Source organism: Lemur catta, chromosome 2 (genome assembly GCF_020740605.2).
Source record: "Lemur catta isolate mLemCat1 chromosome 2, mLemCat1.pri, whole genome shotgun sequence".
Classification (NCBI taxonomy): domain Eukaryota; kingdom Metazoa; phylum Chordata; class Mammalia; order Primates; family Lemuridae; genus Lemur; species Lemur catta.
This window is the reverse complement of record NC_059129.1, coordinates 28,723,932-28,750,297: the sequence shown is the minus strand read 5'-3', so window position 1 is coordinate 28,750,297 and position 26,366 is coordinate 28,723,932. Positions and strand designations below refer to the sequence as shown.

General features: G+C 48.4%; 1 protein-coding gene across 2 annotated transcripts; it reads left to right on the top strand.

Moving 5' to 3' along the window:
* Window positions 1-7,129: 7,129 nt before the first annotated feature.
* On the top strand, window positions 7,130-25,213 carry RFC2 (replication factor C subunit 2). Of its 2 annotated transcripts, XM_045543122.1 has the most exons (11): window positions 7,130-7,306; window positions 8,701-8,770; window positions 11,088-11,129; window positions 11,404-11,510; window positions 14,672-14,773; window positions 15,293-15,393; window positions 19,043-19,200; window positions 19,416-19,481; window positions 21,292-21,372; window positions 22,600-22,713; window positions 24,799-25,213. In XM_045543122.1, the coding sequence occupies exons 1-11, from the start codon at window positions 7,197-7,199 to the stop codon at window positions 24,907-24,909; spliced, it is 1,062 nt and encodes a 353-aa protein (XP_045399078.1). In that variant the 5' UTR covers window positions 7,130-7,196; the 3' UTR covers window positions 24,910-25,213. The 2 variants fall into 2 exon arrangements, with proteins under 2 accessions (XP_045399078.1, XP_045399080.1); XM_045543124.1 differs by lacking the exon at window positions 22,600-22,713 and having other exon boundaries at window positions 7,172-7,306.
* Window positions 25,214-26,366: the final 1,153 nt, after the last annotated feature.

Sequence of the window (26,366 nt, the reverse complement as noted above, 5' to 3'; positions counted from 1 at the left end):
ATTTTGACTATAACTTTTGAAGTCTTTTTGTGTATAAGTTTTCTTAAACGTCTTAAACTACTTTTACAAAATTTAGTATGTTTGATTTCCTTTTTAAGTAACTTAGTTATCTGACATGCCTTCAAAGTACTCAAATATATCTTATAAATCTAATAAACTAAACTTGTAATATATTGAATCTCAAGTTCTTTTCAATGTCCTAATACTATTATAAATTTAGTAAGATTTCAACCTAAAAATCACAAGTTTAACATAATGGATTCAATTTTACATTTTAAATTAGAATCATAAATTTCCCCTGTTAGACACTAATACGACAAAGTCATTGTAAGGATTTCAAACCCTTAATATATCAAATATATAAAGATTATGAGGCCAGGCATGATGGCCTGTGCCTGTAATCTCAGCAATTTGGAAGACTGAGGTGGGAGGATCACTTAAGCCCAGGAATTTGAGACCAGGCTGGGCAATACAGTGAGACCTCGTATCTTGAAAAAAAAAAATAGCAATACAAAATTTTGATTTACTTGTCACGTCTGTACTTCTGAAGCTCCCTGGGATTATTCATTTATTCAGCAAACATTTATCGATGCCTGCCACGTGCCAAGCACTGTTCAAGGCCCTGGCAACCGCAGAGACTAAGAGGGAGAAAATCTTTGCCGTCACGAACATATATTCCAATGAGGAGACAGAGTACATGCATATTTACTGGTTAGAGTTGTATATTATAGAAAAAGGAAAGCAGGGTAGGGAGGAAAGCAATTGGTCAGATGAGGGGAGCAGGGAAGAGTAGATGATGCTAATCAAGACCCGAATAAGGAAATGGAGCAAGTAGCATGGCCATCCAAGGGAAGAGCAACAGCATGTGCAAAGGCCCTGAGGTAGGGGAATGGCCTCGGCACTCTTCATTTCAAGCAAGGAGACCCATGTGGTTGGAATCGAATATAAGAGGGTGAGGGTGGTGGACAGGGAGGTCAGGGAGATGCCATGTCAAGGAAAGACACATGAGGCCTTGTAGGACTTGGGCTTTCACTCTACCTTGACCCTGAATATTTTTTTTAGGATTTGTCTGAAGACCTCCTCCAGAAAGTCATCTTAACGACCTTTATTTAGTTGAAAATACCTTTAGCTGGGACTTAGCACTTCCATGTCGAGGTATCTAGCCCACAGAAACTGTCTCCGAAACACAGTGGAATTCTACCCAGTAGCAAACAAATTCATTCACTCAGCAAGTTTTCACTGAACACCTACTCCATGCCAGGCAGTGAACAAGAGACACTAATTCTTACTCTCATGGAGTCTATATTCTAGAAGATGAAATAAACTTATGTAGATAAACCTCAAAAACATAATGCTAAGTGAAAAAAATTGCAAAGTTGTATATAGAATGATTCAACTTACAGAAAATTAAAAAACCCACCGTAATATATGATGTTAACAGATAATCTGTGTGTCATAAAAGTAGGAAAACACACAAAACACATAGGTCCTGGGTTCAGACCACCTAGTCTAGATCCAGACTCTACCTCCTACTCCCCAAGAGACCTTGGGTACCACAGCTTGGGCACCTCTCTGTGCCTCAGTTTCCTCTTCTCTAGAGTAGGGGTGTACAATGGAAGAGGAGAGATTGGGGTGGAGAGTGTTAGCAAGATCCACAATGCTTATTTCTTTTTTAAAAAAGCAGAGAAGGCCGGGCGCGGTGGCTCACACCTGTAACCCTAGCACTCTGGGAGGCCGAGGTGGGCGGATCGTTTGAGCTCAAGGAACTCGAGGAGTTCGAGACCACCCTGAGCAAGAGCGAGACCCCCGTCTCTACTAAAATAATACAAAGAAATTAGCTGGACAACTAAAAATATATAGAAAAAATTATCCGGGCATGGTGGCGCATGCCTGTAGTCCCAGCTACTCAGGAGGCTGAGGCAGGAGGATCGCTTGAGCCCAGGAGTTTGAGGTTGCTGTGAGGTAGGCTGACGCCATGGCACTCTAGCCCGGGCAACAGAGTGACATTCTGTCTCAAAAAAAAAAGCGGGGGGGAAATTTTAACATGTCTTGGTGGTGGGTATATAAATGTCGATATTTTTGGTAACTGTGAAATGTTCTATAATTTAAAAATTAGAGATTAAAAGATCACAAACCCAACCCAACACTTCCACACACATTTCCTCCGCAGCTACCCTTGCCTTCACCAGACCACTCGCTGCACGGCAACTGGGGTGATCTGAAGCACAAACTGGGTCCTGTCGCTTTGCCTCCCATCCTCCAGCGGCTTCTCATCACTTTTTTTTTTTTTTTGAGACAGAGTCTCACTGTGTTGCCCGGGCTAGAGTGAGTGCCGTGGCGTCAGCCTAGCTCACAGCAACCTCAGACTCCTGGGCTTAAGCGATCCTACTGCCTCAGCCTCCCGAGTAGCTGGGACTACAGGCATGCGCCACCATGCCCGGCTAATTTTTTCTATATATATTTTTAGTTGTCCAGATAATTTTTATTTCTATTTTTAGTAGAGACGGGGTCTCGCTCAGGCTGGTCTCGAACCCCTGACCTCGAGCGATCCACCCGCCTCGGCCTCCCAGAGGGCTAGGATTACAGGCGTGAGCCACTGTGCCCGGCCCTCATCACTCTTAATAGGCCTTCATGGCCCTGCACACTCTGCACCCTGCCGGCCTCATCTCTCTCCAGCCCCCACCCCCACCCATCCAACTGGTCAGGCCACAGTGTGCTCCAGCTCTGCTGCCTGTCACTCGGGCATTCATGGAGCCCCTGCTCTGGGCCAGCCACTGCAATGGTGAACAGGACACAGAAAGTTCCTGTTCTCAAAGAACTTGTCATTCTAGAGGGGAAAAAACAATAAGCAAGGCAATATATCCAGATAATTATAGATTGTGCGTAAGTACAATTAAAGAAATAAACAGGGCTGGGTGAGGTGGCTCATACCTGTAATCCTAATGCTTTCGGAGGCTGAGGGGGGAGGATCACTTGAGGCCAGGAGTTTGAGGGCAGCCCGGGCAACACAGTGAGACCCCATCTCTATAAAAAATAAGAAAAATTAGCTGGGAATCTGAGGCAGGAGGATCACTTGAGCCCAGGAGTTTGAGGGTGCAGTGACTATGATTGCACCACTGTACTCCAGCCAGGGTGAAGAAATGAAAAAAAGAAGAAAGGAATAGGGTGATAGGGTAGGGAACAATGGGAGATAGGGCAGAGGTTAGGTAGTCCTTCCCAGCAAAGCCAACAGGTGTTCAAATCTCAGAGTCAGGGTCAAATGCCCCTCCCTGGCAAACTATTCCCTGACCTCCCAGGCAGTGTTACCTTACTGCTGATAGTCTAACAACCAATCAGTTCCTTTTCTAACACTCATCATAATTAAATAAACATAAGATTGGCTGCTTAGTGGCTGTTTCTTCCCTATAATGTAAGCTCCTACGCCTACCCCAGTAGCTGTAGGCACTCAATCAATATTTGTTAAAGGCAGAAAATGAGAGTCACGTTAAGTGATTTATTTCCAATCAGCTTCCAAATTCCATAATTCTAATCACAGCAATACCTGGGGACAAATTTTACCCAGATGAGAAATCCTTATACTGTAGCTATATCCAGGCAATGTTTTATTTTCCCCCACTACATGATGGCCCTCTTGATATTGAAAATGCTAACAAGAATGTTAGAAAAACTCTAAAGGGGATGGAACACTGCCGTGTCTGAAAGGAAACGATTATTTTAGTGATAGCATCAATATTTTAAAGCCAAAAAAGAGCTAAAAATCATAAAGAAATCCACTTGAAAACAAATAATGAATTTTAAAAATTCAATGTAAACAAGGCAAACGTAATCAAGTATGTCCGATATTCTGGGCCAATGGAGGCCTGAGTGGGCAGAGAGCAGGTGGAAAAAAGGCTTGTGTGACAGTCCCGGTCTTGCGGTGCCACCAGATTTTCAGCCTCATATCCCTTAACACTGCACAGGAAGTGGGCAAATAGTGAAAAGTCCAGGTGTCCACCCCAGCCCAACCAAGATTTGTTGCCTGTCCTATTTGATAATTTCTTTGGAAGTCTCTGGATGTCGGTAAAGGATTTTGTTTTCAATTTTATTTCCTTTCCACATGCTTCCTCTTTTTGTATAAATGCCTTTCCTCTTGTGATAAAGAGTCCAGGAGCTTAGCCTCAGTATGAATTCAATTTCCTGGGATTTCATGGATTTGTCAGGAGGAATTCCCTGTGGCTACTCCGTGCCCTTTCACAAGAACCTGTGGTTGGTTTCCCCAACACTTCCTGGTCCCCCAGCATTGCTGCTGTTTGGCCCTAGGGAGTGGCTGGAGTTTTTGGAGTTTTTAAGCTTTGAGCTCTGTCTGGGCCCCAGTCCAACGGGGTCACAGAAGGCTCAGTTTAGAAAAAAGAAAAATGTCCTGACAGTGCTTTTCTGCCCCAAAAGTCACCTTCTTCTCTGGTTCTCCTGGCATTCCAAGCACATCAGTGAGAGCAGAGTCCTGGCAGCACCAAAAGGCCTTTTGTAGAGTCAGGTTTTTGGAGAAGAACCATGAAAGGAGAAAGAATTACACACCGTTTGCTGCATGTATTGAAATTGGTTAGTTTCTAAACTGTTTTATACAGTGGAAGGGATGTGCGTGACAGTTGATTATAAGGAAAGCATGAATATTACCACATAGGAACAATCCCAAGGAAAAACCACAGAGACATTTCAAGAAAAGCTTATATTTCAAGACAAGTCTGTATTTTCTCCTCCAGAAATATAAAGAACCTGTGAATACTAATTTAAAAAATATACAAGATGGCTCCATCAGTTTAAAGGGGAATGGGGCTGGGCATGGTGGCTCCCGCCTGTAATCCTAGCACTCTGGGAGGCCCAGGCGGGAGGATTATTTGAGTTCAGGAGTTCAAGACCAGCCTGAGCAAGAGCTAAAAATAGAAAGAAGTTAGCTGGACAACTAAAAATATATAGAAAAAATTAGCCAGGCATGGTGGCGCATGCCTGTAGCCCCAGCTACTCGGGAGGCTGAGGCAGGAGGATTGCTTGAGCCCAGGAGTTTGAGGTTGCTGTGAGCTAGGCTGACACCATGGCACTCTAGCCCGGGCAACAGAGTGAGAATCTGTCTCCAAAAAAAAAAAAAAAAAAGGAGGGGGTGGGGAATGGAAGAGAGATGCCCAAATCATATAGAAGGGGAAAAGAAAAACACTGAATAATTCTGAATCTGGAGTCTTCAATAATTACTAACAGTAAACAAACCACTTCAGAATTTGAGGTTCCTGCCCAACTGGCGATAACTCTAAAAGAATGAGGAAGCACATGTTTTTGTCTCATCCTATAGAACACAATGATAAATTTTGCCCACTGCTTGGATCTAGTCAGTCTGGCTGCATAACCAGAATGAGCAGTCGGCAGACATCAACTCAGCACCTATTATGTACAAGGGAAGAAACTAGGAAGCAGGGGGCAGGAATCTTGTCCTCAAGGAACTAAACACTCAGGCTGGAAAAGATGGAGCACCAATTTACACGTGCATAATTAACATAACAGTAATATTGTCTCCCCCAATAAATTTCCATGACAGGCAGGGTTTCTTGGAGGAAGAAAACTAAACGATAAGGATAAAAATAGAAAACAATGTCCTCCAATATAGATTCTGGAGCAGATATTTATTTGAATGAGTAATCAGTTGCCTACAAAACAAGGTCTTCTACCTATAATATATGCAGATTTTCACTGACGATGGAAAGAAAATCACCATGGGGCTTTGGTCAGTCCTCTGGTGAAAGCAACCCACCTCCTCACAGCTGACCCAAGCTGTTCTGGAAACATGACTTCTCATTATTCATTAAAGACATTCACACACTTGCAGTGCGCCAGGCCCTGTGCTAAGCATTGGGGATAGGGAAAAACAGTTACCAATCCTTCTCTTCAATTCAGATGTTAAAGCCAGTCTTTACCCTGAAATTATTATTATTAATTAATTTTTTTTTTTGAGACAGAGTCTCGTTAGATCCCCCGGGGTAGAGTGCAGCAATGTCATCATAGCTCACTGCAACCTCCAACTCTTAGGTTTAAGCGAACCTCCTGCCTCAGCCTCCGGAGTAGCTGGAACTACAGGTACTACCACACCCGGCTAATTTTTCCTTTAGTGTAGGCCCGGTCTCACTTTTGCTCAGGCTTGTCTCAAACTGCTGGCCTCAAGCAATCCTGCCACTTGGCCTCCCAGAGTGTTAGGATTACAGGCGTGAGCCACCGCGCCCGGCCATTCCCGAAATTATAATGCAATATGGTACGTGCAGTAAAACTGAATTTTATACGAATAGCCTTGGGGGGAATGAATCCCGGCGCCACCACTGACAACCTAAATGGCACTGGACAAATTATTTCATCATTCCTCAGCCTGTGTCTCCATTTGCAAAACGAGAATAATATGAGTATCCACTTCGGAGCTAGCGCAAGTAAGGGCGTAGTAAATGACAGTCATTATTTATCATAATTACGACATCTGGGCTATGGGAGGAAAAATTAGTTCAATAGGTAGAAAAACAGCCCACAAGAATGCTCAAAGCACTTGTGCATGTGAAGTACCTATGTTTCTGGAATGAAAACTACAACTGACAGAGGGACAGTTTCAGTTTCCCCTTCTGCAAAATGGGGCGGGGGTTGGGGTGGCAATTCCCGTCCTGCAGCGGAGAATTCCCTGACAATAAACGTCCAGTACCGGGCCCGCTCGGACGCGGAGGCCCAGCCAACCTGGCTGCCCACTGGGACATTCGGAGCAGTCCGGGGAACTGGGCACCGGCAGATCCCAGGTCAGCGCCGAGGGTGTCCCCGCGCCCGGGCCGCGTAGGGGCCACAACGCCACGGGCCCCCGCTCCTCCCCGCGCGCACGAGGCAGGATGCTCCCACTCCGCCGCGGAGACTCTCCCAGACAAACCACACAAACGTCCATTTCTGGATCTCCCAAGGCAACGCGGCCGTGTCTCGTCTCAGTCTAGCTCCCAGGCCGGACGCCAGACCTGGCGTAGCAACCGCGGCCTCTAGCGACGGCAGCCCCGCCAGGCCGGAGTCCTCTGCGCAGGCGCGGAAAGGGGCAGGCGCGCAAAGGGGCAGGCGCGCGACTTCCGCTCGTGCCCGGCGGGGCCCAGGGGCGGGGCTTTGCGTGAGGGCGTCACGGGGCGGAGCCACAGGTGGCGCGAAGAGGAGGCGCGGAAATGGAGGTGGTGCAGGCGAGCTGCAGCAGCGCGGGCGACTGCGGGTCCCAGGACCCTCCCGCTGCCCCCGGCAAGGCCCCCGGCAGCGCCGGGCACTACGAGCTGCCGTGGTGAGGGCCCAGGCCGCAGAGAGTGGGCGCAAGCGGACGTGAGGGTGGGCGAGTGGCGGGCCGTGCTCCGGAGGCTCCCGGGGGCGGGGACTCGATGGGGGCGATCCTGAGGGAGCGGCAGGCCCAGCGCGGCGTCGAGGTTATTGCTGGGAGAGGGCGAGGGGCGTGGGTCACCGAGCCCATCTGGGGTCGAGAGTGGCCGGTCTGAACTGCGAGCGGGGTCTCGCTCAGAACAGTGCTAACGGCGGTGAGGGCTACCCGGTGGGACCACCTACTCTGACTTAGTATTTTTAAAATGGCTCCCTCATTCTTTTATATTTATTACATGTTGAACATAATATTTTGACTATATTAGGTTCAAAAACTATTAAAATTAATTTCACCCGTTTTCTTTTTACCTTTTAATGTGGCTACCAGAAAATTTTAAATTACCTATGTAGCTTGCATATTTTTCTTGCACAGCGCTATTCTAGATGTCCCTGCTAGCCGGAAAGCTAGAGCAACAATCATGTCTTGCTCGTCTCCATACCTACTACTTTCCTCTCCTTGAGATCTCTAACCCCTTATATAGTGCTTGGCACCTGGAAGCCGCTGAGTATGAACAATGAGTAAGAACAAGCATACTCCACTTGCTAGTCTTGGAGGAGAGCTGTCTCTATTTTCTGTAGTTTGTGGCAAATAAGCCTCTTTGCATACAGCTACTTCTGGAGCAGAACCAGTACCTGCACAGGGTGCAAGCTGAGGGTAAATCAGAGAATTTAATGAAGGGCAGAGGAAGTTCTGATGGTCACATCATTGCAAATTTACCACCACTTCTATTCTCAGAGGTGGAGAAAATCCTTTTGTCTTATAACATAGCTTGCTTTTTAATTTAAAAGAGAAAACTATTGGTCTAAATAAGCCACTGGCCTGGCTACTCCATACAGCCCGATAGGATCGCAGGATAGGCCTGTGGTTTCCGTCTAGCCAGCCCTGCTGTGCCCTTGGCACATGTCTGCAGAAACTGGCAGGTAAGGGATGAGAAAGGGGCTTGGTAGCACCCATGTCTGTCAGACCAAATGATGTCAGTGCTGCATGTGCTGGGCCTCGGTTGTGACAGGCGCACCGTGTTGCAGCCCAGTGTCACATTGCTCCAGATGGCCTGCCTCTGGCCGTTTTCCAGCAGCCACAGGTGTTTCTCTGCTGTGGCAGGTTTGAAGCCTTTGGTGTACAATTCTCATGGACTTTTCAAATGGCACTTAGGTACCTCCTTAAATTGAAAACTTGCAGCCATTTGGCACATTTTTATTAAATGTATATAATCTTTTGACAGAACTCTCCAGGATTGCCCTTTAGTGCTTTCTTTTGGGCAACGTGAAAATCACCAACATTTTTATGCATTTTCTTTAAAACAGGGTTGAAAAATATAGACCAGTGAAGCTGAATGAAGTTGTCGGGAATGAAGACACTGTGAGCAGGCTGGAGGTGAGTGACTTTTTAAAAGATGGTCTGTTGTCCTTACTGTGGCTTTGATAAGCTCCAGGTGTTTGAAGGAAGACATCCAAAATAGTGAGGGAGAGGTGAACCACAAATCCAGAAGAATTGAGGGCCCGGTAGGCTTTCAGTGTGGGGAAGAATGGAAGCCATGGGGGATAATTGCTTGAAGGGCTGGCTTATTGGGGAGGGGTTCTCAGACTTGTTCTGTATTCCCCTAGGGCAGGAGCGGCAAACTATTTCTGTCAAGGCCAGATAATAAATATCTTAGGCTTTGCAAACCATTAAAGGTCTTTGTCTGATATTCTTTATTTTTTGAAAAAACAATCCTTTAAAAATGTAAAAACCATTCTTAGCTATGAGGCTTACAAAAACTGGCTTCAGGATGGATTCTCTCCACCCCCGTCCTCACCCCAGGCTTTAGTTTGCCAACCCCTGCCTAGAGGAGTTAAATGGCTAAGTGACAACACAGCTGACGTCAGGGTGACACAAAGAGGAGCAAGCAGAAATGTTCAGCAGTAGAGCAAGCTTTGAATTCCTAGCCCTGGAAGTCTTTAGAGGCAGCATCTAGAAGCCACTATGTGAGACTTGACAGGCCGTCTCTGTAGTAAGTAGGGGCTTAGATTTTAATAGCTACCAAGGTTCTTTCGATTTATTCATGTTACAAGTATTTGTGTATCTTCTCTGGACCAGATGCAGTATCAGGAACTGTTGCTATGTGAACAAAATACACGATTGCTGCCCCTGTGAGATTTACAGTCTAACGGGGCCTACGTTAAAGCTAGCAGGTACTGTGATAAGCACTCTATGAGAGGAAGTCAGCATGTCATTGGGAGAGCATGGCAGGAGGAGTGAACCTGCTCACGGTGACTCAGTCCACAAGTGGGTGAAGTGACACCAAAGCTAAATGAGTGGGAGGTGGCCACATTTGGAGGGTAGGGGGCAGGCAGAGGGGAGGCAGTAGGAACAGCATGTGCAAAGGCCCAGAGGTAAAAGAGCTTTGGTGTATGAATTGCTGGGGATCTTGGTTAAATGCAGAGTCAGATCCAGTAGTTCAGGAGCGGGGCCAGAGAGTCAGCGTGTCTCACAGGCTCACAGGGGATGTGATGCTGCGGCTCTGTGGGGCCCACTGTGAGTAACAAGGCTGGAGAGTGTGTGTTTTAGGATGGGTTGAGAAATGGGCTGGGGAGGTGGGCAGGATTCAGTCGTGCTAGGCCTTGTGAGCCACGTTTAAGAGTTTGGGCTTCGGCCAGGCGCGGTGGCACACACCTGTAATCCTAGCACTCTGGGAGGCAGAGGCGGGAGGATCGCTCAAGGTCAGGAGTTCGAGACCAGCCTGAGCAAGAGCGAGACCCCGTCTCTACTAAAAATAGAAAGAAATGATCTGGACAGCTAAAAATATATGTACAAAAAATTAGCCAGGCATGGTGGCACATGCCTGTAGCCCCAGCTACTCGGGAGGCTGAGGCAGAAGGATTGCTTGAGCCCAGGAGTTTGAGGTTGCTGTGAGCTAGGCTGATGCCACTGCACTCTAGCCCGGGCAACAGAGCGAGACTGTGTCTCAAAAAAAAAAAAGAGAGTTTGGGCTTCATAGTGAGGACAGGAAGAAGCCACCCAAGGGTTTTAGTTAGGTAAAAATTTTTAACAGATACACACTTTAGAAAAGAGGTTGTACCTACAGTATGGGAAATGGATTGCAGTGGGGCAAGATTAGAGGCAAGGAGACCAGTTAATGGCCTGTGGATTGCATTCAGGCGAGAGACTATGGGCTGAGAAGGTGGTCGTGGGACTGGAGAGAAGGGAAGGACTCTGGAGTTGAAGGAGAAGAGTGGCAAAGCCATAGTACTCATAATGGAGGTGCTGTATAGGGTGAGCAAGAGGCCAACCAAGGATGACAGTGACCTCAGCTTTGTGATGTGGACAGTGCATGGAAGAGGAAACATGGGCGGGGCCTCAGATTTGTAAAGGAGAATGATGAGTTCAGTTTCAAATATGCTGAGGGGCAGTGTCCTATAGTCCCAGCTGCTTGGGAGGCTGCGGTGGGAGGATCCATTGAGCCCAGGAATTGGAGGCTGCAGTGACCTATGATCACCCCTGTGAATAGCCCCTGCACACCAGCTCCAGCCTGGGTAACACAGCAAAACTCTGTCTCTGAAAAAAAGGAAATGAGGATGCTGAGGTGAGAATTCCATGGAGCGTCCACATGGAGAAATTTGTGGCCATGCTTCCTACACGGGCTTGTGTGGCTGGGGAGATCAGTGCGTGAAGCTTAAGGATTGACCATTTTCAATGAACATTTTTCCCTCAGGTGTTTGCAAGAGAAGGGAATGTGCCCAATATCATCATTGCTGTAAGTACTCAGTCCTGGTCCTGTTGGGCGTCTCGGCATCTTGTTTGCCTGCCTGCATACGTGCTTCCTCCGCAGAGGGGTCGCACCATTCCTCTCGGCAGAGGGAACACAGTCGGGAAGCCTGTGGGGTGGTGGTTGTGTTGATCTGGTGTGTGCTGTGGTGGGGGTGGGGGGTCAGAGGGAAGGTGAGTGCAAACAGTGGTGAGCCGCAGAGCAGGGGCTACACTGAGGTCATTCTGGTGGCCCGAAGTACGTACGGAGATCTTGTCCCTAGGGCCCCCCGGGAACTGGCAAAACCACGAGCATCCTGTGTTTGGCACGAGCCCTGCTGGGCCCAGCACTCAAGGATGCCGTCTTGGAACTCAACGCTTCAAATGACAGGTGGGTCACTGACAAATGACAAATGACAGGCTGGAAGGGTGGCGAGCTTTTTACGTTTTGAATTGTTACAGAAACAGCATTTTTTTCAGCTCCATGTTGTGGTTGGAGCTCGCCGTGCCAGCTGTGTTTTCCTTCCCAGTGAAAGAGCATGAGAATTGCCTACTTGTTGATTGGCTGTTTACTTTTTTTTAATGAAAATTTTCAGAAATTATTTTTAATTGTGATGAAATATACGTAACATGAAATTTGCCATCTTAACCATTTTTAAGTGTACACTTCAGTAGTATTAAATGTATTCACATTTTTGTGCAACTGAATGGCAGAACATTTTCATTTTGCAAATCTGAAACTCTCTACCCATTAAACAACACCCAGCCCCTGGGAATCACCCTTCTGCTTTCTGTCGCTGTGAACTTGACTACTCTACGTACCTCATATAAGTAGAATCGTACAGTATTTGTCATTTTGTGACTGGCTTATTTCACTCAACATAGTGTCCTTGATGTTCATCCATGTTGCCGCACGTGTCAGAATTTCCTTCCTTTTTATGACTGAATAATATTCCGTTGTGTGTATAATACCACATTTTGTTTATCCATCTGTCAGTGAACGCTTGAGTTGCTTCCATTTTATAGCTATGGTGAATGACACTGCTGTGAACCTGGGTGTACAAGTACTTCTTTGAGACCCTATTTTCAGTTCTTTTGGATGTGTACCCAGAGTAGAATTGCTGGATGCTCTAGTAATTCTGCTTAATTTTTAAAGAAACTGCCATCCTGTTTTCCATATTGGCTACACCATTTTACATTCCCACCAACAGCGCACAGTGATTCTTGTTTCACCACATCCTTGCCAACACTTGTTATTTTCTGTGCTTTTTTTTGATAGTAGTCAACCTAATGGGTGTGAGATGCTGCTTTACCTTTCAGATATGAAATGGAGGATTATGGAATGAGAACCCGTGGGATGACATGTCTGTGAAGTCTGCCTTTGATTATTCCTTTGAGGGCATGGTTCTCAGCTCTTTAATATTTTCCTGGTTTTGAAGATCTGTATGTACCTGAAATGGGCAGTGTCCTCTGAATGTGACTGACTGCTCCTCAGCTGTCATGCGTGAGCTTTCAAACTATCCATTTTGTAAATGCTGATTCCAGTCATCAAATACAAATAGGTTCTAGCTTACCATCATCTCTTGTTCTTCTCATACTTAATACTCATATCATCAAAATATACCACTTATTTGGGAGTCTGAGGCAGAAGGATCGCTTGAGCACAGGAGTTCGAGGCTGCAGTGAGCTATGATTATACCGCCACACCCTAGTCACCTGTGCAACAGAGTGAAGACCCTATCTCTTAAAAAAAAAACAAAAAAACCCACTACTTTTGAAGATTTTGCTGGCTTTTAATTTTCTAGGAGAGAGAATGGCCCATAATTAGAAAATATTTTTTATTTTAGATTTAGAAACACCCATTAGAACGGTCAATATAGTGAATTCTTTTCCTATTTCGATATTATCTATTTCCTTCGAGTCACGTTTGTGTACACACCTGCCTTTAGCTTTCGTTAACTAACAAACTGTACCAGGTAACTATTGGTGTGCAAACCTCATAAATGATGAAAGAATATTGTCACATGTCTTATTAGCAAAATGAGATGTCCAAGTTCTTGTTGCAAGGTAATTGTGGAATGAAGTTCTTCCCGTTGAATGCCTAACTAGATGAAAATATACTTATTTTTCTCCTTAGAAATGCAGTTGACCCTCCGTATCCACGGGTTCCACATCCTCAGATTCAACCGACCACAGATTGAAAATATTTGGGGAAAAAAATTAAAAGTTAAAAAAATATAACAATAAAAATAATACAAATAAAATAAAAGACAATGTAGTTTAACAACTATTTACATAGCATTTACGTTGTATTAGATATTACAGGTTGAATATCCCAAATCCAAAACTGAAATTCAGAAAGCCTCCAAAATCTGAAATTTTTGAGCATCTACATGACACTCAAAGGAAGCACTCAGAGCATTTCAGATTTTGAATTTTCGGATTTGGGATGCTAAACTGGTAAGTATAATGTAAATATTCAAAAATCCGAACAAATCCAAAATCTGACATGCTCTGGTCCCAAGCATTTCAGATAGGGTATACTCATTTTACCCGTGTTAGGAATTTAGAGATGATATAAAGTATACAGGAGGATGCGCATAGGTTATATGCCAACACTGTGCCATTTTATATAAGTGACTTGAGCATCCGTGGATTTTGCTATCTGATGAGGTCCTGGAACCAATCCCCTGTGGATACCAAGGGACGACTGTATATTGTTCACTCCTTGATACTTCAGTTTGAGAAAATTCTTCTAGGATATGGGCATCTGAAGACTCACAGTCTGAGATTTTGCTTCTGTGGCCAGTTTCACTATTAGCAGAGTCTAGAATGCTGTTGTTGGTCTTTCTGCTGTCATTTTCTGATTCATCTAATGATTATGAAAAGTCTTCCTCTGACATTTTTTTTTTCTTTGCCATTGCGGGTGGAAAATGAAAATTTTTGAATTCTCAGCTCTGGTCAATGAAAGCTTAAAAGACAACAAAGGTGGTGTACCTGAACTTCTCTCACGCCTTCTTGAAAAACAACACAGCACCTCAAGCAGTGCAGTTAAAAAACTGAAGGTTGAGGCAGTATTGATGGTCTTTTTTTCTTTTCCCACTGTTGCATCATCCTTTTAGGCAATTCCACCATTCTTTCATTTTCTTATTATTTTAATCTTTTTTAGCATAGTTGAGAATAATTGATGAATTACGATGCAGTAATTACTGGAATAATGAAGTAGCAAGCTGTTTTAAGATATAGGAAAAATGAGATCACTAAGGCCAAATGTGTCTTAGGTTGTAAAAGGGTCCAGTGGACCCATATGGTAATTGCAAGATAAAACGAATTTTGTAAGTATTTTTTTTGTTCTTTGGAAGACCTCCACAAAAGAATAAAAGGAGTGAAATATCCATCCTTATAGTTAGAATTGCCCAAAAAAGAAACTCAAAAACTAAAATTGGGTCCTATATATAGTCCCTGATTACATACTGAGGGTTTAAAAGTTCCCATGAAGGTAACTGAATTTGTTTCAGAAGGTGACAATAAAATTTTGACTTATTGTTTCAGAGGCATTGACGTTGTGAGGAATAAAATAAAAATGTTTGCTCAACAAAAAGTCACCCTTCCCAAAGGTCGCCACAAGATCATCATCCTGGATGAAGCAGACAGGTGGGATGCTCTGCCAAATGTCTTTTGACCTTGATCTCTTTTTGGGCTTTATTAAATCAGGAGGAAAAGCAGTAGCTACAGCATCCAGAAGCAGCCCTACTCCCCCCCCACCCATGTGCAGCCTGCCTGTGTGAGACCCCCGAGGGCTCCTGCGGGGGCTGCCCACACTCAGTTAGGGCTCGGTTAGGAAAGTTGGCAGCTGATGTCACAGCTCTTCTCTTGAATTTTATATCATGGGGGAGCTGAAGGGAGGCCTAGTTCCTGCAAACGTGATGGTGGTTTTTGTGAATTTCACCGAGAGGTTGTTTCTGGATGCTGTAGGGACTAACTGCTGTCTGGGTAGTCTTTGAGAAAGTGGCTTGTGGGGGTTTTAGCATTTGTGGGGTGGCCTGATTTACTTCTGAGAAGCTGTCTAAGACACTGGCCATGTCCTACGTCCTGGGTTTTTATGTAGGGAAGGATTTGTGCCCAGTGGGCGGGTCCCAGTTGCAAACTGCCTCTTTGTGTATTTCTTCCCAGCATGACTGATGGGGCCCAGCAAGCCTTGAGGAGAACCATGGAAATCTACTCTAAAACGACTCGCTTTGCCCTTGCTTGTAATGCTTCTGATAAAATCATAGGTGAGTGTGAGCTCTGGAAGGCCGGGGTCCACCTGGTGCTCGCCTTGGCTCTTTAGCAGTAGAACAGGACTTTTTGATAGCCTACCATGGGCCAACCACTGTATAACCAATTTTTTTTAATTTAATTTTTTAACTGACAAAAATTATATGTATTTATCATATATAACATGACATTTTGCAACGTAATCAACTGAGGAGGTATTATTAGCTTCACTTTTGAGATGAGAAAATTGGAGCTCAGAGAGGTTGAGTAGTTTGCTCAAAGTCACACAGCGAGTGCAGGAACTGGGATGTGTAGATGGTGTCTACACATCGGGCTTCGTTATCACCAGGAATTACCTCACTTTTGAAATCTTACAGTCTCAGAAAAAAGAATTCCTCATCAGGTTAGGACAAAACGAAAGAAAGAACGAAATCTTACGGTCTCCTCCCCAGCCTCAGTGCTTGTCCTTCCAGCTCGCTTCCTACCTCGGTCTGTCTGCTTCCTCACTGCTTGGAGCCCAGGTCCGGTCTGTAGCTTCCTGCTGGTTTCACAGCCCAGATGTTCTGCTCTTGTCCTGTCGCCTCACTTCTGCCCTGCTCATCCCCAGCTGTGTGAGCTCATCCGAGCGACTTCCCCCACACCCCCCAGGCTGCCGGGTGCTGTTGCAGACAAGCACGTTACCAGGGGTGATGCCCCCACAAGGTCACAGTTTCCAGCCTTGGTGGGGCTCCCAGTGTTGCTGGGGATCCTTCATGTTCTTTTACCTTCCCCAGATAGCCATTTGTTCATTAATTTATTCACCCACCACCAAACACTTACCTGTTCTCAGTAGGTGTCAAGTACTGCCCTGGTGCTGAACATGAGTTCAATGAGAACTGTTCTCTGCCTTCAAGATGCCAATGGTGGCCAGGCGCGGTGGCTCACGCCTGTAATCCTAGCACTCTGGGAGGCTGAGGCGGGAGGATCGCTCGTGGTCAGGAGTTCGAGACCAGCCTGAGCAAGAGTGAGACCCCGTCTGTACTAAAAAAAACTAGAAAGAAATGATCTGGACAGCTAAAAATATATATAGAAAAAAATTAGCCGGGCATGGTGGCGCATGCGTGTAGTCCCAGCTACTCGGGAGGCTGAGGCAGGAGGATTGCTTGAACCCAGGAGTTGGAGGTTGCTGTGAGCTAGGCTGATGTCACGGCACTCTAGCCCGGGCAACAGAATGAGACTCTGTCTCAAAAAAAAAAAAAAGATGCCAGTGGTGTACTGGAGAAAAATGCATTAAAGGTTCTTGATTTATGGATGTGTACGTAGCTCGCCTCCTTAATCAGTGGAAAGACCAATCTCGGAGGCCGGGAGCGGTGACACAGGCCTCCCTCACCCCAGAGTGCAGCCGGCAGAGGGCGGTGTGGGCATGCCTTTGTTCAGTGATTTGAAACTGCACTTGTTGATGGAGAAAGCCCTAACTTTCCATTTTTATGAAATTTTTTCAGATACATTCAGCATTCTGAATTATTTTTATTTTCTAAAGGGATATAGCAAACATATAAGCAAAATCCTTAAAGAAGTTTCTTTCTTCACGTTAGAGGAAACAGTTCATGATCTGTTTGCTGCAGAGTTGATTTCGAAACTGTGTCCTAGAGTCACACAGTTAGGAGGGAGGTCAGCCTTCCTGGAGCGAGGCCGTGTGCCCGGTTCTGACTCTTACATTCGGCAGAGTAAACTTTGGTGCTTCTCAAAAGACAAAAATCTACTACAGGAAACTTCCAGTGTAGTTTGAATATTAATTGCTTTTAGATACAACTCCAGCTTCTAAGCTTAATGTAAATAAATACGCAAATAAGCTTCAGTTGCGAAGTTTCCTGACTTCAGATAAGTTGAACTAATTGCGAGGCAAGCTGCTCTTTTAAACGTCTCACCCCTGCAGCAGATACAGAGCACATTCGACGCACAAAGCACCCGCCGTGCGCGGGGCACGTGTCCCCTGCCTCCTGTGTGTAGTGGAGGCTGCAGGTCGGTCTGAGGCTCAGTCCCAGCCTTGCCGGAGCTCGTGCACGAGTAGCAGAGGTGGAGCCCTGAACCAGCCAGCCCTGAGTCACCCCCTGTCCCCCTTTTCTGCCCACCACCACAGCCAGCCCCTCGCCAAAGTCAATTCCAAGGTTGTCCCCCCTCAGTGGTATCTGGAACTTCCCCCTACCCTTCCCTCTGCTGCCCCAGGTCTGTGGCTTCACCCTGTCTCCCCTTGACGGGTGCATTGTTCTGGGCTTTTCTCCTGTCCCAGTCACCAAACAGCTGCCAAGGTCGTTTACGACCAGCCTGAGCCTGCCAGTCCCCCCCTTAACCCTTCAGTGGCCTCCATTGCCTGCACAGCTGTGCCGCCACCCCCCCCCCCCCGCCTGGTCCACAGGATGCCATCTGCCTGCTGTGCCCTCTCGTTCCAAACACTGTGGCCTTACGGCACCTACCAGCCCCTGAACCCCCTCTGCCCTTTCCTCACTCTTGGCTTTGTGCTGTTCCTCCTGCCCTTCCAGCCTGGAAAACCTCATCCTTAAAGGCCCAGCTCAGAACTTGGCTCTGCCGTGATGTCCATCTCCCCAGGCCGAGTTGTCGTTCTCCGGCCTAGGTGCTAGAGCTGGCCTGGACCCTCTCGGTACACAGTTTCTATGTGCTGTGCCCCTTTCTGTCTTGGTGAACCTGTGTCCTGGAGCCACAGCCCTGTCAAGATGTTCATCCACCACATCCCCCGCTCCTAGGGAGGGGCCTGGCTTGCTTTCTGCAAATGGATTGATTAACAGGAGTACATGTTCTTTCAAATGGTGCGTGAGAGCAAAGGAGAGAGGGGTTGCTTCAGCCTGGGGTGATCAGGGCTGGCCCCAGGAGGAGGTGGCTTTGGGAGGAGCCAAAAGATGGTTGTGATTTGAATGGGAAGAAACAGAGGACATCCTTGGTGGGAAGAGCCACCAAGAGAGGGCAGACAGTGGCGAAGGAGGGAGATTGTGCAGAGCAGGGGAGTCCGGGCTGTCGGGGAGTTAGCGTGAGGGGACTGTCGAAGGGTTTGCCTTGCAGGGATAGGTGACAGATGAGAACATTGCACGAAGGCCAGCGTGGCAGTGATGGCAGAGGAAGAGAAGAGAGAGAGGCCACATTTGGGGTTGGGCGTCATGGCAAAGCTGTTATAGTAGCCTAAAGCAAAGGCAGAGGAGAGTTCCAGAACTCTGCATTTGTCCGTCTGGTGGTTCTCAGCCTCTGTTGTGAGTCAGAACCTTCTGTGGGGTTTTAGGGGAACTGCAGGTGTCTGTTCCCACCCAGCCTGGTGCATTGTGACCTGCCCAGAAGGGCCCAGTGTGCAGCGTGTGTCGTGATTCCAGAGCCACCTGGGCCAGGGCTGACTCAGCTGAGGGCTCGTGGCACATGGTCATGTGTGTCCCAGAGGATCATTTCCCCTTCTGGAATCCGTGGCCAGCCAAGATTGTCCTGGGCTGTGCCAGCTGAGGCCTCTGTAATAGTTTGTCAGTTGATACTTTGACATTTACCGTTTGTACCAAGTCTCTCTTGAGCACATGCTGGCTGGGAAGAGTGTTCCACGTGGATTGTGCGGCTGCACTCTAGTGATCAGAGTGCCGACAGGGTGACGCTGGCCCCTGCCAGGGGAGCCTCACTGGCTTCTGTCTCGCCCAGAGCCCATCCAGTCCCGGTGCGCCGTCCTGCGCTACACCAAGCTGACCGACGCCCAGATCCTGGCGCGGCTGCTGAACGTCATCGAGAAGGAGAATGTGCCGTACACGGACGACGGCCTGGAAGCCATCATCTTCACAGCCCAGGGAGACATGAGGCAGGTAGGCGGGTCGCTGCCATCTAGGCGCCGGCCTCCTGGGGCTGCCCCGCCCCTTACATGGGGACAGGAGGGAAGTGACTGCTGCAGGGTGGCCAGGTGGGGGGCACGGACCCAGCGCCTTCCTGGGCCATGGGCTGCCTGCCTGGACTCCAGGAAGGGAGGTGGGGGAGGCAAAGATTTAAAAACCACCCTTGATGCGTTTTTGTTGCTCATCAGGCGCTGAACAACTTGCAGTCCACCTTCTCGGGATTTGGCTTCATTAACAGCGAGAATGTGTTCAAGGTAGGGAAGCCGCACTGGGTGGACCGTCAGCAAAAGCAGAGTCTTCCTACTGTGGCCGGCGGGGTGACGTGGGCTGTGCTGGCAGGCAGGAGGGGCACAGGGGGCTGGGCCTGCCTGCGGGGGGACTGTGCTGGGGGGCTTATCCTGCCCCCATTTTCCTTTCCCTGTCGCTTTTGCTTCTCACGCTGGGGAGTTGGGAGGGATTTGGGGACCTCTCTGTGGGTGGTGGGGGTCGCGGGTGCGTGAGGTGCGGAGCTGGGCGCTCTCGGACACGTCTGTCTTGGTCCTGCACTTCCCTGCAGAGGGATTCCTTCCTTCTCTTTGTGGGTGCGGAGATGGGCTCTGGTGGCTGCGGCAGGCCACGTGGCCACTGAGGGGCGGGGAGCAGCGCCGTGTGTTCCCCTCAGCAGCGTTCTGAGCCCACGCCCTGGGCTGCTCCTGCAGCGCCGAGCCTGCTCACCCCCTTCTGCCCTGCGCGGGGGGAACGGCCCTCCGCAGAGCCAGGCCGAGGAAATAAGGCTCTTCCCCGCCTGCACCAGGGAAGCATTTTACTTTTGGAATTCTTTTGAAAACTGCTAGCACATCCTGATTACTCGGTGTCGAAAGCCATCTTGGAAACTGGTTCCCCCCTTATTTGGGGGTAGAAGTTGGGCAGGGCTGTCCAAGCTTTCAGTTGGTAGCTCTTTCTCACCAGGTTTGTACAGACCTCGGCAGTGAACGTATCTTCAAGGGCACTTAGGAAAGGGAAGCCTGGTCAGTAAGCAACAGTGGTAGTTCGAGTCCTGTTTTGTCATGGAGCAGGCACTGGGGGCCTCTGCAGAGAGGGGAAGACCAGGGCGGCGTGGCTGCTGGCTGGCGACAGAAGGCTGAGGCCGATGTGCACCGGAGGGCAGAACCTACGGCCGGTGGAGGGCACTGCAGGGAAGCAGCCCTGGGCTCAGGGGGCGCTGAGCCCCCAGCACCACCCACCTGCCTGTTGGAGTAGTGGGACCCCCTCTTCAGGAGGTCACACTGTCACGCTGTGGCCGGCGGGGGGTGGGAGGGGACCTTTGCAGGGAAAGGAAAAACCAGTTTCTGCTCCAGGGTGGGGTGGCATGGGGATTGGCCCAAATGACTTACCCATTCTAAAGTGGGTTCCAAGTGGTTCTGGGCAGATGACACCCCGCCCCCACCCCACCCTGCCAAGTGATCTAAGGTGACTGGTGGCTTTAAAGCTGCTCCTGGCCAGGCATGGTGGCTCACGCCTATAATCCTAGCACTCTGGGAGGCCGAGGCGGGAGGATCGCTCGAGGTCAGAAGTTCGAGACCAGCCTGAGCAAGAGCGAGACCCCGTCTCTACTAAAAATAGAAAGAAATGATCTAGACAGCTAAAAATATATATAGAAAAAAAACTAGCCGGGCATGGTGGCGCGTGCCTGTAGTCCCAGCTACTCGGGAGGCGAGGCAGTAGGATTGCTTGAGCCCAGGAGTTGGAGGTTGCTGTGAGCTAGGCTGACGCCACGGCACTCTAGCCCAGGCAACAGAGCGAAACTGTTTCAAAAAAAAAAAAAGCTGTTCCCAAGTGAAGATTCTTTATTGGCCCTTGTTTGCTTTATTGTTACTTCTGACGTTTAAGAATTTTGCAATCATGGTGTCAGAAGTGTTTCAAATATTTGGTGACGACTTTGGTGGTGAGAAGGACATTCCCAAGCCTTGTTCTGGTTGCTGAGACTTCTATGATAACAGCCAGCGGAGAAGTCGGTTGGTGGGGGCCTCCCCAGCTGGTCCTGCCACCCCCAGCCCTGACCCCCTCTCTCTTCGGTTTGCCCAGGTCTGCGACGAGCCCCACCCCCTGCTCGTGAAGGAGATGATCCAGCACTGTGTGGACGCCAACATCGACGAGGCCTACAAGGTCAGCCCTCCGCTTCCTCACTCGGGAGGGGGCTTCCGCCTCTTGGCCTGTTGAACGGGGCAGAGGGAGCCCCTGGTGCCAGGGACTTTATACACATTGTTCCACTTAACACTTAAAATCGTGCTAGGACTTGGGTGCACTTTACAGATGGGAAAACTGCGATTCAGAGAGGCTGAAATCCTTGCCCTAAATCACAGTTTGAAAGCAGTAGACCTGGAGTTCAAGTTCTGTCTTCCTGCCATAATTATATCTTCTTCGAGAGAAATTTGTCAACCTAAGTCATGAGGAAAGACTGTCCCAACTCCTTTCCCAGCGAAGCCGTCTTCCCTCTGGCTGGGAGAAGTGTCCCCGTCCATCCTCCTCAGGAACGTGGGAACGGCCATTCCAGGACCCAGCAGTTGCTGCTCAGCCAGGAGGGGAGGGCAGGAGGGTTCTGGCCCGATTATGGGGCCTGGGCCTCTGAGCAGATGCCAACTCACATGGGTGGCAGTGGTGTGATTCAAGGCCATTTGGTCTGACAGGTTTCTCTCCCTTGGCCCCCAGCTGACTAGGCTGGAAGTTGACCGGATTGAGGGCAGAGTTCGACCTATTGTGCCATGGGAGTGCAAGTCAGGGAGACTGAGGCAGAGAGGCTAGGCTGGGTCCCTGAGTGGGCCTGAAAGAAGCCTTCGGGCTTACGGACACGGAGCTTCCCCAGCCCCTGAGCCCGCCCAGGCTGCCAGAGCAAAGGCTGGAAGGACTGCCTCCAGACCCCGCACTCTGGCCGGGGCGGGTGGGGTGGGTCCGGTGAACACTGCTGTCATCGCTGCCCTGGTTGGGACATGTTCAGGGCTAGTCCTGCAGGGGGTGCCCTGGGACCTGGCCGCTGGGGAAAGCTAGCAGGTGAATGGCTGTGTTTCTCTGCTCTGCAGTCCCTAGTCATCGGATTAGTAAAGCGTTTTAAGAACTCTGGATAAAGATACCACGTGAACATGGTAGTAGCCCGTCTTGCGATACTGTTTGAAACATAGGCAGAGTTGTCACTGCCTGCTGGGCAAGTCAGTTAAATTACTCCACACATCTGAAGAGTGTGGCCCTCCAGCTACAGCGATTCTCAAAATCATGTCGCCTGGGACGAGCCGTCTGCTCCCAGCAGTGTGACAGGCCAAGGCCGTGTGGGTGGGACTTCATTTCCCCGCGGTCCTTGTAGTTTAAACAGTTCAACAGCCTCATTGTGTCTTTTCTTAGATTCTCGCTCACCTGTGGCATCTGGGCTATTCACCAGAAGATGTCATTGGCAACATTTTTCGGGTGTGTAAAACTTTCCAAATGGCAGAGTACTTGAAACTGGAGTTTATTAAGGTCAGTGAGAGTACGGAAATGCTTCTCTCTGTGGTGTGGTTTTGCTGTGCTCGGAGGCCTGGCGCCTAGATGGTGCTCAGTGGGTGTTCCCCGACGGCAGCGGGAGGAGGGGTGGTCGATTGCCTGGGGGTGACAGTCTTCACCCACTTCTGCTAGTCAGCAACCTGAGAAGCCATTTATTTTTAAGGTCAGATTAATTGGGGTAGAATTTACATAGAGTAAAATTTAGCCTTTTAGGTACATTCTGTTGACAAAGCACTCAGTCGTGTAAACACCACTGCAACCAAGACACAGTCGTTGTTCTAGAAAAATTCATGTGCCGCTTTGAAGTCCCGATACCAGCTAGAAACCCCTGGTCTATTTTCTATTTGGGGGACAGAATTTTCCAGAACTTCGCCTTTTTTTTTTTTTGAGATAGAGTCTCATTCCATTGCCCTGGCTAGAGTGCTGTGGCTTCAGCCTAGCTCACAGCAGCCTCCAACTCCTGGGCTCAAGCGATCCTCCTGCCTCAGCCTCCCAGAGTGCTAGGATTACAGGTGTGAGCCACTGAACCAGCCTGAACTTAGCCTTTTGAGTCTGGCTTCTTCCACTTAGCTTAATGCCTTTCAGGTGTGTTCGTGTTGCAGGTGTCAGTGGTTCGGTCCTTTTGCTCACTGAGTGTATTCCCTGTGTGAGTGCACTGTGGTTGGCTCCCCTGTTTACCAGCTGAGGGACAGTGGGGTTTCCAGATTTCGGTGATTATGAATAAAGCCACTGTTAAACATTTGCATACAAGACGTGTGAATGTGAACATAAGTTTTCATTTTTCTTGGGTGACTTCCTTTTCAGGGGTGAGATTGCTTGGTCAAGTGATACGTTTGTGCTTAACTTTGTAAGAAACTGTCCAAACTGTTTCCAAAGTGGTTCGTGTTTTGCCATTCCTTCCAGCATTTCAGATGAGCCACATGCTAGCCACATGTGGCATGCTCAGCTGGGTTTTTTAAACCATTCTAGCAGGTGTGTAATGGTCTCTCTTTGTGGCTTAAATTTGCATCTGCCTAATAACCAGTGATGTCCAGCATTTCTTATTTGCCATCCATAATTTTTTATGAATCATCTGTTCACATCTACCCATTTTTTAGTTGGGTTGTTTCTTATTACTGAGTTTTGAGAATTCTTTATATATTCTAGATACAAATCCTTTAACAGATATTCAGATATGTTTTATAAATATTTTCCTCCACGCTGGCTTTTTTTTTTTTTTTTTTTTTTTTTTGAGACAGTCTCTCTCTCTTGCCTGGGCTACAGTGCCATGGCATCAGCCTAGCTCACAGCAACCTCAAACTCCTGGGCTTACGCGATCCTACTGCCTCAGCCTCCCGAGTAGCTGGGACTATAGGCATGCACCACTATGCCCGGCTAATTTTTTTTCTATATATATTTTTTCTTACTTGGCCAGATAATTTCTTTCTATTTTTAGTAGAGACGGGGTCTCACTGTTGCTCAGGCTGGTCTCGAACTCCTGACCTCGAGCGATCCAGATCCACCCACCTCGGCCTTGCAGAGTGCTAGGATTACAGGCGTGAGCCACTGCGCCTGGCCTGCATTTTCTTAATAGTATCCTTTTTTTTTTGTTTTTTGAGACAGAGTTTCGCTCTGTTACCCTGGGCTAGAGTGCAGTGGCATTATCATAGCTCACTGTAACCTCAAACTCCTGGGCTCAAGTGATCCAACTGCCTCAGCCTCCCAAGTAGCTGGGACTAATTTTTCTATATTTTTTAAATAAAGATGGGGTCTCAGTCTTGCTCAGGGTGGTCTCGAACTCCTGGCCTCAAGCAGTCCTCCTGCCTCAGGCTCCCAGAGTGCTAGGATTACAGGCAGGCATGAGCCACCTCACCCAGCCTTGTTAATGCTATCTTTCAAAGAAGTGTCAGCATCCTTTTAGGAAATAAATTGAACTTTAGTTAATCATGATCCATTCCATTTTAGTGCTCATTTTCCAGTGGAGTTTAAGTTCATTGTATCACTTTTAAGCATGATTAATTCAGATTTGACACATAAACCCCCTCACTTATTAACCAGATTTAAACTTGGTTTGTTTTTCAGGAAATTGGATACACTCACATGAAAGTCGCGGAAGGAGTGAACTCGCTCCTGCAGATGGCAGGGCTCCTGGCCAGGCTGTGTCAGAAGACAATGGCGCCAGTGGCCAGTTAGAGCAGAGACTTCACTTTACGAGAGTCCTTGAAATACAGGAGTCACGGCCTTCTGATGGGGGTGGGAGGAAGTGCCACCTGAGACGGGGCCAGTGCGCGCCGGGCTCCAAACTCTGGCTCACCTCCGCTCCGCGCACGGCTTTTGTTGCCTTCGACCTCAGACTCATCCAGGCAGCGACGGGAAAGGGCCCAGAGAAGCTCGGGGGCGAGGCCCCTGATCTGTGTGTGGGTTGACATTTTAGCTAATAAAGTCTTGCAGCATTTGTGGGCAATAACGTGACCACGTGATGCCTCGAGGAAAACTAGCTTCCTGTCTCTGCCTGTCCCCAGCGTCTTTCAAGTGGAAACAGCTATTAGATGACGGACCGGACAAGATAATCTGTTTTTCCAATAGCTAATCTCAATTCTTCTAGAAGCCTAAAGGGACGGGCTCCGTGGGGTGAGGGCAGGGTTAGCTGTCACTTCCTGACAGTTTAGACAGACTTCTCAGAAGGCCGGCGCTGCGCCCTTCAGGAGGGCTTGCTGAGGGCCACTTCGTGGAGTGAGTGACCCACGGCCTCAGGAAAACTGCTGTGTCCTCTTTCCCATGCAGTCGTGTGTACTTGTTGCTTCGGGATTTCCCAGTGAACTTTATATTAATTTGTCGAATTGCCTTTTTTTCCCCCATTTTCTTTTAATTATGAACAATTTCAGAGTAGAGAGAATGACATGGTGAATCTTCATGAATTCGTTGCCCACCCATCCGGTGTTATCCACACAGGGCCACCTGCCACCAGCCCCACCTCAGATTCCTGTGAAGCAGACCCCCGGCAGTTTTGGGATGGCGTCTTTCTGGGGTGGGGGGACTGCTGCTGTGTGTGGTGGTCCGCTGTGGCGGCTTTGATCGAAACTCTGTCCTGTGGGCTCCTGTGAGCCACGGGCTGTGGCTGCCTGTGCCTGGCTCGCCCTCGTGGTCAGTCCCAGACAGCTGTCCTGCCCCGTCTGAACAGGGAGCAGCTGGGGCAGGCCCTCCCAAGCAACATCAGTCCCCCACCCAGGCCGCATTTGAGTGGGGACACTAAACAGACATGGGACAGGCTCCAAGATTACTGGCTTTTTGGGCTAAGGTTTCTGTTAAAGGTGGAGGGATTTAAAAATAATTAAAGCCCTTGAAAACGAAGGCGTAGTGCGTACCTTCCCAATGTTACTTATTACCTGGGACCTCATAATCCCTGGGAGGTGAAGGATTGATTGTATCCCCAATTTGCAGGTAGGGACAGTGGGCCCAGAGAGCCACCTGGTTTCCCCAGCTGGGGACAGGCGAGACTCCCACGGTGTCTTCTCCCCAGCGCCGGAGCCCCCCAGCCCCGCACCTCCGCTCAGCCCTGAGTTCACGGTAGAGGCGCTTGTCTCTGAGCTTGTGAGGTCAGGACTTCAGGGTGTGAAGTGACGGTGGCCAAGAGTTGGGTTCTAGACGTT